The 13,379-nt window shown below is 45.6% G+C and overlaps 1 protein-coding gene across 4 annotated transcripts in view; it reads right to left on the bottom strand.

The window, feature by feature from the left end:
* The window catches only part of PCSK5 (proprotein convertase subtilisin/kexin type 5), a 1,700,773-nt gene extending 1,687,652 nt beyond the window's left edge, over positions 1-13,121 (bottom strand). For 3 of the 4 annotated variants that reach the window (XR_013607101.1, XM_078675788.1, XM_078675789.1), the window contains exon 1: positions 12,361-13,006. Coding sequence is in view for 3 of the 4 variants with exons in the window: in XM_078675788.1 (XP_078531914.1) it covers positions 12,361-12,546 (186 nt within the window). In the remaining variant the exon portion in view is untranslated. Of the gene's footprint in view, positions 1-12,360 lie in introns of all 4 variants that reach the window. The other variant, XM_078675787.1, reaches the window with a different exon arrangement.
* Positions 13,122-13,379: the final 258 nt, after the last annotated feature.

The following is a 13,379-nucleotide window of genomic DNA, read 5'->3' as shown; positions in this document are numbered from 1 at the left end:
ACAGTTTGGGTGTAGCCAAAAGCTGTAAGAGTAGATAGGCAGGCTTAATCTGGTTAAAACCAAATGCAGATAATATAAGGCTTAAATATTAATGCCGATGGACAGAGAATTTGGGACATAAAACTACTATGTGCATGGAAGTGCAGATGGAAATATTGTTACAGGTACATGGAGGCACTGTGGATCGAGAGAACCAGGCCCCCTTTGGAAATAACAATTGATGTAAGTAAGTGATTTATTATCTTCAGCATTAGTATTTTACTAATCAAGTGATATAGCATCACTATTGATTCAAGAAAGGCTTACATACATAGTTGACAAACCTGCCGAATAAGGATCATTTACCTAGGTTTTCAATCTGCAGACACAATGAGTTACGGGTTACTTTATTTCCGCCACACTCTGAAATCCAAGATGGAAAACACCAAGATGTCGAGATGACTATCCTATTCACAATGTCATCTGGTGTGCACCCCTAGAACTCTTTCCTCTCTCAGGAATGTCCCCATGGTGTGAGAAATAAAGGACGATGGGGGCCATATCGAATAAGTCTGACATCTTCTGCCTACTTCCCCCTCCACCCCATGACTCCTTACGCCAATAAAATGCACATAGACTGTTGTCTTGTCACCGTTCCCCACCCTGCCTTTAGCTCCTTCCCCGGTTAACTGGAATAAAAAACCCTGCCTGTCTCGAAAACCTAATCCACCTCGCTTGTTGCTCTGTCCAACGCTAAGAAACGATAATGTAATTTGCCTTTCCCCCTTTCCAGTCTACCTCATATTACTCTGCACCAATACAGAAAGAAAACCTGCCAATGAGCTGCCATCCTCCCTCACATATAGAAAGAAAATACACATTTGACCTGCCACCATTAACAGTTATTATTCTCCCCACCAAACGTTTGCATATTCTACTAATGCTATGGATTTGACCATTTTGTCAATTCAATATCAACTTTATTACGGTTCAATGAACCATAAAAGTGCTCAATACAAAAACTAAAAACATGATTAATTGGGGATTTTGAACAGATTTTGTTTGTAAACCTGAATGAAAAAAACTTCACATAGCGAGAAAATGTAGCCATAGTAATACCACCTAACTGGTTCCATGAGAATTGATAGTCAAAATGTATGGAGAAAATGTTACCTGCCACCATTATCACATATTTTTCTCCCCACCAAATGTTTGTATATTCTACTTAGTACTAAGGATTTGACCATTTGCAGTGTTGAGGGTAATAAGTATCACTATTAGTACATGGACTTTAGAAGAATGAAAGGATAGTTTGGTCCCATCAGGATTCGAACACTTGTCTGTGCAGCTCTCACATACATCAGTACTGAGCGAGTAACTTAGTAGGCCATCTTCCCAGCTCCAGAAGTGGATGGGAAGATCTTGTGCGGTAATACTACCCACCTCCTACTTGGGTACCTTAAATGATTTAATAAAAAATAAAGCCTTTCCTAATTCCCATGCTTTTGTCAAAGTGAGTAGAGTGAGTTTTCTGACGGCACGAGCTCAGAAGGATTGAAAAACTGCGTTGGTCACCTCAACTCATTCCTGCTCTTGGGTAACAGGCAGGCATAGGCAATATTTTAAAAACGCTGATGTAATTTGCAGATTTTTGGGAGTTTCGGGTTATGCTGCTTAGTAAAATCATGCAGTTAGGCCTCTTTACATAATTATGCGCAATTCGTGGTAAGAATTTACTGCAAGTGGCACATTCCACTGTACAAATTTACTGTGAATGAACAGTAACAGAATTTGAGTAGCTGTTGCTTAGAGTGCTTTTATTTATTGCATCCCCACCCCAAAAATTGACTCGAGGATGCATTTCGCTCTAAAATATAGACTGAAAGAAAGGATTTGCATTTTGCGTAATTCTGCAGTAATTTCGAACAATTACTATGCAAATGTCATACACACCTAGTAAAAATGAGACAGAGGAGCACAGTAGCCACTCCACTTCACTGGACTTCTGCTGAGCAGCGGTCTATAAGCAGGGATGAGTATGAGCCAGGTTCAGCTTCAAAGGATTTCAGCACTGGGCTCTCTTGCTCCTCGAGACTAGGGCCGAGCACTGCAGGGGTCAGTGAACCAGCGGCTCCTTCTTTCACTTACACAAGCAGCAGTAGCACAGGGATATAGGAGCTTGTGCATTTATCATTCATTGCTGGGGTTTCCTCAACTGCCCAAGCATCCCAGAAGTGACGAGAGGAAGCGGTGCAAGACTCCGCTTCCTATGCCACTTATGAAAAATCAACTGTCTTCCGCTAGGATGTCACTGCTGCACAGAACTGTTTTTGGAAACCGCTGGAACATCACCACCATGCTCAACCTCTCTGGGATTTCACTGAGGCTTCCTTTAGAAACCTAACAGGTGTAGTTGGCGCACAACAGACTCTCTCAACTCGTATTCCAAGGATGTGGAGGTCATTCAGAAGATACTTTTCTTGCCTTTGTTCAAGTCCATAAAAATAAACAGCATAAAGTGTTTATAACAAAGCCTTAGATTAGAATTCTTATTAAGGGAAGCATCTCAAGTCGATTATGAATTTAAATGTTCACTAACACCTCTTTGACGAGTTCATGATCAAGCAGCCACAATCCTTTTTAGGTTGAATCTATCAGCGTGCATGAGCTGCTCTTCGAGTCATGCTGTCTCTACTCTGGATGTTTAGACCACGCACACAACTTTGTCCTTTTGTGTGCCTTTCTGAATTCCTATCTTTTTATTGGTAAAACGTTGCTTTTTGTCCCGCCTACGAGTGTATTTTTCACTTTGTGGCAACTGCCCCGTTACATGTCCACTTATTATTTGATTCATTTATCGTTTGTTCTGCATGCTGTTATATTCACTGAATTTGTCCTGTGCCATGAACACAGATTCAACATGGCCGCACTATATTTTGTAAACAAATTTTTTGACACAGTTGCGTCTGCCTAGGAAGCAGACAACAGGCATGGAGCATGCGGGCAGCTTTCCCAGTGCACACAGACATTTTTAAGGTTTGCCTACGTTGAGACTTGAAAACTGTTCCCCAGTTCTGAAGTCAGCAGCTCTGGAGGTTACGCCACAGCCTCTTTCTTGCTGCACATAGGCATCAGTGTTGCTGAACTGTCTGTGCACACACACTGCTACAGTATGCAACAGATGTGGGTGTCTGGGTCTTAAAATGTTTGCGACATAATTGGAATTCTCTACTGGCTTCCAACCGTCTTTGCCAAGCATCTGAGCTGCTCCCCCACCCACCCCACTTGTGCGCCTTCTACTGCTGCCAGGTGCTGCCTACCATCGAAGGAAAAGGAACAGATACAAAAAATATACAGTTACATAATTTATCTACTTTAGAGACACACAAGCTGCAAAGAATCATCACGGTCCAGCAATCACGTGATAAGAGTCCAAACATTTCCACAGTGTGGCACACTTATCCTTCAACAATATCGTCAATTAACAGGCTTGTCATGTAGCAAACATTTTGTTATTAACCCACTGTGCCGTTTCCAGCATTGCGCTTGGTCCGTCGGGGTTGTCCCTGAGGGCCTCCCTGAAATCAGATGCTAGGAGGCGCTAAAGCATCCTCTGGTAGGGATCCGAGATATTGAGCAAAAGGTTCCCAGAAGTCTCTTGGTCTGGAGGCCTGTGGTATTTCTACTGCATTTGCCTCTAGTGTCTCCTTACAATATGTCATGTCTGTGACCCAATCTTTAATTTAGGAAGAATCTGAAGCCCTTTTGTTGGAAAGCTGGATGAGGGGATTGAATCACTCACTGTATGAGCCTAAAGAGCCCAATCTATGCAGCCAGAGGGTCTCCGCAGAAGCATCATAAAATCTGCAAAGCCCAGTGTCAGTACAGGGAGGGGTATGCTTCTAGGGCCTTCATAATGCCAATCCTTGTCTTTGAACAGTGAGATATTTACTCATAAGTCAGACCGGAAACTCATGGGACTCTTGTTGTTGGGGGAATTGAAGCATGAGATTTTGTGATGTTGATGTTGCTAATTAACCATAACCTGTCGGGGAATTCTGCTTATCATGGTGCACAACTAATGTCCTTAATTTGAAGTGAAAAAATAAATCACTAAAAATGATTTTTTTTTTTAAGTACGTAACATATGGTCATTATGCCAGCAAGCATGCCACGTGCTCTAAAATAGGCCACAGTGCACATCATTCTACACATTTTACAGAGTGAAGTACCATGCTTTGCGTGTATAAAACATTATCATCTCACCATACTCCTACAGTCTTAGCTGTCCACCTGCACCCAACGCAAAAACGTCCAAACAAATCCGGTTAAGGTGGCTGAGCAGTTTAGAATAAAACAATGACAGGCACTTCAGAAGGAGGAGGGTCGCGTCTTTTCATCTTGAGGTAATCTCCAATAACACTGTGCTTATCGGTGTCTTCCTGTCATTAGTACTCGTCTCGGACTCAAGTTTTGTTTGTCGGATTCCGAGGTGTCCGAAGAAGCAGACAGACCTCGCCGAGCAGACGTTTTCCGATTGTTGGTCTTCCACAGACCCGTAAGGGTGTGCCTCATGTTTCGATTATGGGGTATGTGAGTTTCTCCCAGACTTTGTTACTTTAACTATTATCTCCTGGTGATGTGTGATCACCAGGGTGGGAACAACATACCGTGATGTGTCTGATTTGTTTGCCTTCCGTGTTGCTCTGGAATACCCGACTCATCTGTACCTGACTGTTCGGAAAACTTCCGAAGAGATCGACGAGTGCACACATGCATGCCATATCCTCGGGCTGTTTTGCTATCTCTTACATCTGAAGCGCTAAGAATTTTGAGCACGTTTTGTATACATTAAAGACATTGTTTACAGATGTGGAAACGTTTTGAGGTTTAAAAAAGTAAACATCTCGGTGTCCTGTTTAAACCAAGTGTTGCCTGCAGTTTCATAAGAGGTTTTCATATTGCACGTACTGGAAAGGACTCCCTTAGTCAAAACAACCTTTAAAAAAAGATACCAGGAATGTTTTATTTTTGTATCTGTATCGATGAACCCCAAAGTTGGGGAGGGGGGGGGCAATCTGAAGGAAAGTCAAATTATTGAATGTGTGACTCAATCTACTCTATCTGCATAGAATAAAACAAACAAAATGGGGGAGGGGGTTTGAACAATGAAAATACTAAACTTGAAATGCGTAGGCTTGCTCCTTTCTTAGAATTCTCAAAAAGTTTTAGTCTACATGTTGAATTGTAGTTTAGAAAGAATTCTATTTCTAAGTGCATTTTTAACGTTAACTTGCTAGATTTTCTGCTAGACAAAACTGCGCCAGTTCACAGTTAAAGTGTAAATGGACCTTATTTCTTTCTTTGACCTGAAAAAATGTGTCGAGGAAGAGAAGTCTCTTTCACTACATCCCATAAAACGTGATGCTCTGAGTTTTTCATACCAACTTCGTTAATTTACTCCAACAATTTTTGATACCGAAATGAACGCACAAGTTATGTGTGGAAAATCATTGGAAACGTTTGTGAATACATAGAGTTTTGACTAAGTGAGTGTTGACTATCTTTCCAATGGCCAGTCTCTTGCTGCTACTGGCCTCTCTCTACCAGTAACACAGATGTTCCCAACACTGCCACTAAATATCCAACTGTGGAAAATACATCCATGCCTGCAGATTTTAGACAGCCATAAATTGCTTATGAGGGCAGTAAGCAGGCAGGTTTCCTGATTATGTGGGCCTCGGTCTGCCATACGGCACGTTTGGCATGCCCAAGTTCGACCAATATGCACAAAAACTTTTGTCAATTGGGCCCAGTGCTCGAACCCCAAGTACTCCCAACGATCGCAGCCTTCAAGTGCATGCACCACACAGCACCACTTGATGGATTGGGACACCCACAAAAGCACTGAGGTTGGTCACTCTAACCTCCCTTTGGGTGGTGTCCAGCTGAATTCACCAGTGGATTTGTCACAGGGGAGAGCAGAGTTTACAACAAAACCACCTATATGGGGCGCCCTCCTTCAAGCGAGAACAGCGTGCCAAACAGGATTCTGAACACACAGACAGGGGGCTACCGTGGCATGCCGGGAACCCGACATGTCCTGACTAAGAAGGGGTGCGCAGACTGTACGACCGAAGCGATCATCACACCTGCAAAAACATATACCTCAGAACAGCTGCTCTGTCTTGCTGGGGCGACCTTGGCCGAAGTCGGCTTTTACTGCAAGCAATTACCTTTCGAGTGGTGCACTTTGATTTGATGGGAGCTGTAAATTGACCTTATCAGCCCGGCGTTTTCGTTCAAACTGACATTCACACTGGAGATGATTAGGTAATCACCCGGTAAATGTTTATTGACGCTGACTAAACCTCCGAGTCATGGGCGTTATCTGCCGTGGAGTCGCCCCTCTTGGGAAACGGACCAGAGTACAGAAACAGCCCGTCGTCACCCAGATCAGATACTGTCGAGGGTGGCTTCAGCCACCTTTGCACCAGAGTGAAGTCCAGAGAGGTCCCCGCTCCTCCAAAGGCCGCTCTATTGAGCGCGCGCGCGCAGGCACGCTGCCGTCAGGGCGCGTGGGCCGCGAGCTGCCGTGCGTGCCCTTTACACAGAACGGAAAACACAAAGGCCTGGCAAGCAACTAGGGTCAACGTACGTGGTGGACATCAAGGGCTAAGCAACAAAAATAGTGTGCCCACACTATGGATAGATTAGTGATTTCACCTGCTGCTGCAGGCAAGGTTTAAGGCAGTAAAATATCCAAAACTGCTAATAATGCGTCGATGGTTGTTTACAGTTGTCGCATCTCCCAGGTATAACATGTACTGAATGAGCTCTTGTTCTTTATGATCCATACTCAACAATAGTGTGTGCGAGGTTGTGGCAAGGTTTTAAAAATAGTTACACAACAGTGCTGGTGTAAGTTTTCTTTTGCCACAGAGTACAACAAATCTGAAAACAGAACACAAATTATGAAAACATTAGATCTATAAATTCTGCATTTTCGCAGGGAGCCACTTTAAATGGGCATAATAGAATGAGAATTGGGACCAGAGGTTTTGCAAGGTATGGAAATGAAGCAACGACAACTGATCCAGAGTTTTTGTTAGTTTAAGGAGTTAATACTTTAAACAGTGAGTATTTAGATGTGCAGGCACTTGGGGGGGGGGGATATGATGGCCTGTACTAGGGAAGTTACTCTGCAACAACTATTTTGTTCAAGCTAGAGTGTAAGTGGATATTTTCAGTGTGAACTTTAAAAAAAAAGTATTTTATAAGATAACTTACAGGATAAATGGGAGAAGGAATCAACCACAAGGACTGTGACCATATTTCAAACAACATGCTATAAATGAAGGGATATGGAGTGTTGAGAGTATAGAATTATAACGTCAATACAAGCACCCTGATCCATGTTAGAGACAGTGCAGGAGCAGATGCACACAGTCTCATGTTCTGAGGGAATGTCCAAAAATCAAAGGTTTTAGGAGCATGGCGTTTGTTGGCTAGTGTATCAAAATTAAGGGTATACAATACCTGAGCAACTTAGCAGCAATGCTACTAGGCTGGACACCAGCATTACCATGGGAAAGAATTAGGAGAACAAAGATTCCAACTATGACACTTCTACCTGCATCCATACAAAAACTAATTGTGAGATGACAGAAACCGCACGTCCTTACTCACTAGGCTTGCTCTGCAGACTGTGGAGGATATCAGGAATGGAAAAATCTCACACAATAAAACCAGTACAGAGAAATAATTAGTGCCTACGTTGTCTCCCTTATTAGATTACCTTTCTAGAGCCATGGATCTACAAGCCTAGCCAAGAACATTAAGGGCACCAAGTTATAATCGTAAAAAAACAGGATCATAAGAGGGACAGTGTTTAACCAAGAACGCTCTTAACCCATAAAATACATATGAATGCAGGAAATATATATCCTGTATGACACCTCCACTTCGAAGGAGGGAGGGGTGAGAATGGGTGGGGGCACAGTTATTGTATTTATATGGCGCTTACTACCCCGTTGAGGCATTGAACCGCTTTATGGCGAGTAGACACTACTGCGGTACCCAAAGATAGCAGTTAATCCAGTGGTTATTGCGATAAGTCATGTGCACTAAAAAAGATTGCATGCATTTTCTCCGGCTACTTGTGACAAATTAGATTAATATCTTTTAGGTGTGATCATTATTGGGGTATGTGGTGCCAGGAGAACAACTGGTGAGATAGATAGTTTAGTGAAGATTAGGTAATGTTAGGTACAGGGATAAAACTTTAAATAGGGGAGGTTTTGATCTATGAATGAAGTATCAGCCAATTGCAGAATTATAGTAAAAGAGATTGAGGCAGACAGGAGGGGGAGGAGGCTATATTCAGAAATAGAAACCATGCAGAGGATGAAAGGTAAGAAGATGGTCACTTTGAAAAAAGAAAGGAGAGGCATTAAACAGAAGTAAGTCAAGGTCAGTTTTCCATGCAGGATTTTAGGAGTATAATGCAAGAATGCTTTTGGAGATAACAGGACATTGGAGGATGTAAGCTGTAGAAAGAAACAACATTATACGTAGTGCACCATATCCAGGTCAAACCAGTTATTGATTTGCAGGGAGGGATTAGAGAGAACAACGTGTCCCAAAACACGAAGCATCTACAATTGCGTAATGCAGGTGACAAACTGGGTTGTGAAAGGAACGAAGAGCATCAGGTCTGATGTTCACTGTGGATAATCCCAATTATGTTGTACTGTGTAAACAACTAAAATATGTAAACATTCAAAAAACAAGCATCTAATTGTTTTATGTTAGAACATCATCTGTGTTACCATTTGGCGTCTGGTTTTCACTTACCTGATGTGTTCAAGTTTTTCAGTGTATTTCACGAATATAAATTAGGTAAAAAGACAAGTTTAAAAAAAAATATGAAACCCATCAATGCCCTACCAGGAATCAATGTTTATTATAAGCATTTTTAATATGAGCAGTCCAAATTTTGTTGGGGGGGGCGGGATTGTATCACTGCTAGAAACTTAATTTTGCACACATTCTAATCATTAATAACAAATCTACATTTCATCTTCAAAGAGTTACATACTAGATGCTCCCTCACCACAGATAAACGTGCCCTGTACAAATGTACAGTCTTAAGATGTGCCTGCATGCAAATGTGGTGTAATTAGTTTCATACCACCTCTACCAGATCAACCAGCGATCACACTTCCCCCAGACATTCACTACCTAACCATCTCCTGTGGGACAATGAATTAAAACTACATTTGTAGATGTACTACAACTAGTCACTGTACCTCTGCTTTCTTGGTTACAGTTAGTTGCCATTCCTCTTTCAATGTGCGACAGATCACCATGTATCTAGCTAAGAGGCACCATTTACTGCTCCTCTTGGTCCTGCACCACAATTGATCACACACTTAAAGCTGCAATTCGAGCCCGGAAATCTATGGATTAACAATAAAACCTATCTCAAAGGATCAGTACTCTGATTTTAGATATGTATCATCTTTGATCAGGCTATATTTTATAGTCGCACTATACACTTTATATGTAACTTGTTTTAATGGACATATGTGCTGAAGTTTTTATTTCGGCAAGCGTTAGCTATTATGTTGTATGGTCACTGGGTTATTTGTTTTAAAGTCATGTAACTATGTTGTGGATGATGGAGTCATTTTAAACTTTTTTTTTTATCATTTAACTGTTCCGTACTGTGTTGGTCTTTCATGGCCATATATGGCCGAATAAAGATTACATTGAAAGGATCACCCACTCTCCTCGGAAACCATCAGCCACCAATCTTCTGTTTCTGAACCACAGCGGACACCACTACTCCAACCTGGAATGCCACCAAGCATTCACCTTCGGCTCCCTGAGGCACGCACGTCATCAGCACTCTTCATGAAGCACAACCAGTCACAATGCTTTCTGTTCCTGGGCCACAATTATTGATCAAGCTTGTACTCCCTGGGGAATAGCCAACATCCCTCTGCTTTCAGGGATGTGATCAGTCCCAAACCACGCTCCTCCTCGGGCACGATTAATCTCTCTCCCGTTCTCGCATACCACTAGGTCTCACCTACAACTTTAACGTCTGTGTGCTCCACAGAAAACAGTGACCACTGTGTATGCCATGGCCACGTGAAACACAACTTTATAAATAAATAAACACGACACCGTGGAATAACGGCGTGCTTGCCATTAGCCACATCTAGGACAGCTAGCTGCATCAAGCATATGTCCGTCCTATGCATCCTATAACACTACGGTGCATTCACAGCTGTGGCATAACAACCCAATCCTTACAATGCACGAACTGCAGCAGTTTTCCTCTCTGCCTGTGGCAAACTCCCCTTTCCCTCGACCACAGTTGCAGAAAACTCACTCATCACCGTAACTCATCTCCGCACAGGCACACCGTACTAACGCTCTCCCAACCCCCATTCACTGCAACCAGTACCCCACAGCCATCACCGCTGCGAGTGCCTCCCTAAAGCTGACTCACTCCATCGACTTTGGTAAGCATTGCAGTTTTTACACTAGCATCCATCTCCCTTCCCCATGCATCTGAAAGAGGCGCTAAAGTGATAGCCCCACCCCCACCCGTGTAACCTAATGCACACACCTCGGCTATGTAATCTGCCACCCATCCCTGTTTGTGACACCCTGACAGCAGACACCCTGCACAACAGCCAGATGTCCCTAGCTTTTTGTCACGAGATTAACTGGTAAATTCACCACTGCACCTACATTTTATATTAGGCTACAGGAGTTAATGTTTCCAGTAATTTCTGCAAAAGTTAGCCTGCTCCCTCGGGAAGGGAGGCGGTTCGGATTTCACAAGTTCATCAAGGTAATTCATGATTGGACATGTGCAGGCTTTCTGTGAAACCGATGACAAAGTTCAAACTCTGCACCGGGGAGAAAAGTACAAAACCTAACTGCGCGGGGAGGAGGGGTCCGAGTATCGACTCTTCCCGGTGGTAATAGAAAAAAAATGTTCACGGCGTGATTATAAGGCAACCTTGTTTGTGTGTTCTTGCTGCCGGCATTTAAAGTAGCGCCCAGAAGCCGCACGTACACATTTGTGTAAATTGCGTGAGTAAATGGTGAGTCACTGAAAACTCGTCCTATCGGTCTGAACCCATCGAAAGCCGCATCTCTGGTATATCCCTGATGAAAGTTGCTGGCTGAGGAGTCGGACACTGAACACCAGCCATTAAAAGCGCCCCGCTCCCTTACTCACTACAGTGAGCTGGAGGGGGAGGGGCAGACTTCGTGCCACAAGATTGTCAACATATGGGCCAATTGATGCCGGGTGCAAGCGTTTTCTGTTTTCACAAGTGCAGAGGCCACAGCTGGACGCTCTAAGGAGATGTGCGCCCACCAATGCGTTTCGCCCACAACGGCCCCTGCCAAAGCCACTAGATGGCACCGAATGTCGATCATTACAAATGCCGGCGTGGTGGCAGTTCATGCGACTGTGCCAAAGGGCCCGGGCATGCCGCGCAGTCCACAGCAGCCCCCCCCCCCCCCACAATCAGAGTGAAGCACCCGAGTCAGAGCCCTACCGTGTGCATCCTGTCAGCGGGAGGGCTGGATGACGCCCCCTCCTGCCAGCATCTTGCAGGCACCCAGCAAGGGGGCCGGGGGTCGTTTGTGTTCTATAAACACACAGACCCGCATCTACTGTCGGAAAGGACCCCTAGGTGCTCGCGTGGGGGTTCCTTTCCAAGCAAGTCTGAACGCAGATCACCGTGTGCTCTCCAGGGAACACAGACCAGCTCTACTCTGCATAAAGTTTTGCTTCATCCCTCGCAGCTGGGGTGCTGGAACACCCTCTACAACGGCACGGACCTGATCAGCTAGGTTTACCACCGTCCGAAACCATGATTGCAGCGTCTACACTCTAATAAAAAATGCATTCAGCTCCCCGGTCTCCACTCTGTCATGATCAGATCGCACTTGTCTCAGCAGACACTTGTTGCACGCCTGCAACCCCCTCGTCATACAGACCGAGGTGGGGAAAACCGTCAATCAGACTTAAGTCACTCTGGTACGTACAGTTGTTACTACCACAACTTGATGGGCATTGTAATCTTAAAGCCACTGCATTTCATGCCCTTTATCGGCTCGAATGTGGAGTGGGAGTAAGTTCTCGCTTCCGAGCCAGGATATTGAACTTTCTGAGGTGAGAAGTAGTTGGGTAGAACCTGTCCAAGACTTCACTGCAAATCAGGCAAGCTATGGGGGAAGCATTATTTCCTGGGGCTAGCAGCAGCAGACTCCCCTCTCCAGCTGCACCCCCCCCCCCCCGAGGATAACATGTCCAGTAACCAGACCTGGCTGCCGGTGAGCACTTACCTGTCCCATGTTGATGTACCCGTACTTGCTGGCGATGCTGTCGGCTTCCTGGTTGCCTCCTGCTATCCTCACCGCCCAGTGGTTGGTGTAGGTCCTGGGCGCACAGGGGGGCAGCAAGAGCACCCCCAGGCACAGGGCGAGTAGGGGCAGCACCCCTCGCCGCGCGCAGGGACCCTCCGCACCCATAGTCCGAGTTCAGAAGACTTGGCGAAGCGCAGCCTCTTCTTTCTGCAGGTAGCTCCAGCACAGGGGGGCCTCTCAGGACGGGGGGGCCGCGCACCGCTCCCCAGCCGACCCACAGCACTTTAGAAGTAGCCCGGCGCGGTGCATGGAGTCCCACTGGAGCACAAGCCGGGACGCAGCAACTTGGCCGGCACTTTGACTTCCCTCCCCGGTGGTTGCACCGCTGTTGCCTTCCCCCGGTCCGGCGCCCCTCTCAGCTGCAGCGGGCTGCCCTGGGTCCTCGCGCTCAGCCCCGGCTCCTCGCGCTCTGCCCTGGGTCCTCGCGCTCAGCCTGGTGTTGGTGTGCAGCGGGAGCACGAATGTAAATGACAACAGCGCCTTGCCTGCACGGAGGATGATGTCTGGCCCTCTCCTCCTCCTCAGTCCGAGTCCAGAGGCACCGGAGAGCAGCGGAGGCGGTCCTAGAGCCCTCGGCTCGCGAGGGAGGCGGGGAGAGGGGCAAAGAGGGCGAACTCCTCCCCCCGGCGGCCCCTTACTCTCCCGCCTCCCTCACTAAACAAACGCACGCGCTCAGCCCCGCTGGAAGCACATGTGTGCGCAGCGCGAGCATCCTCGCCTCGTTTCTGGCTGCATAATGCATTCGTTCATCCGCTTATCACTTCTTTCATTTACCTTCATGTTTTCGTGGAGGCGGGGGGGGGGATGGGGGGGATTATGTAGCGCGAACTCGGCCCGAAGGTATCAGAGCGCTTTACGTGAGCACCAGTTGGGTCACTGTTGGCGGGAGTGTGTGCGTTTCTTCTTTAGGTATCCCCGTTAATAAAAATAAATGTGCA

This window comes from Lissotriton helveticus, chromosome 2_1 (assembly GCF_964261635.1).
Source record: "Lissotriton helveticus chromosome 2_1, aLisHel1.1, whole genome shotgun sequence".
Lineage (NCBI taxonomy): Eukaryota > Metazoa > Chordata > Amphibia > Caudata > Salamandridae > Lissotriton > Lissotriton helveticus.
Note: the sequence above shows the minus strand (reverse complement) of the source record. Positions and strands in the feature narration are given on the sequence as shown.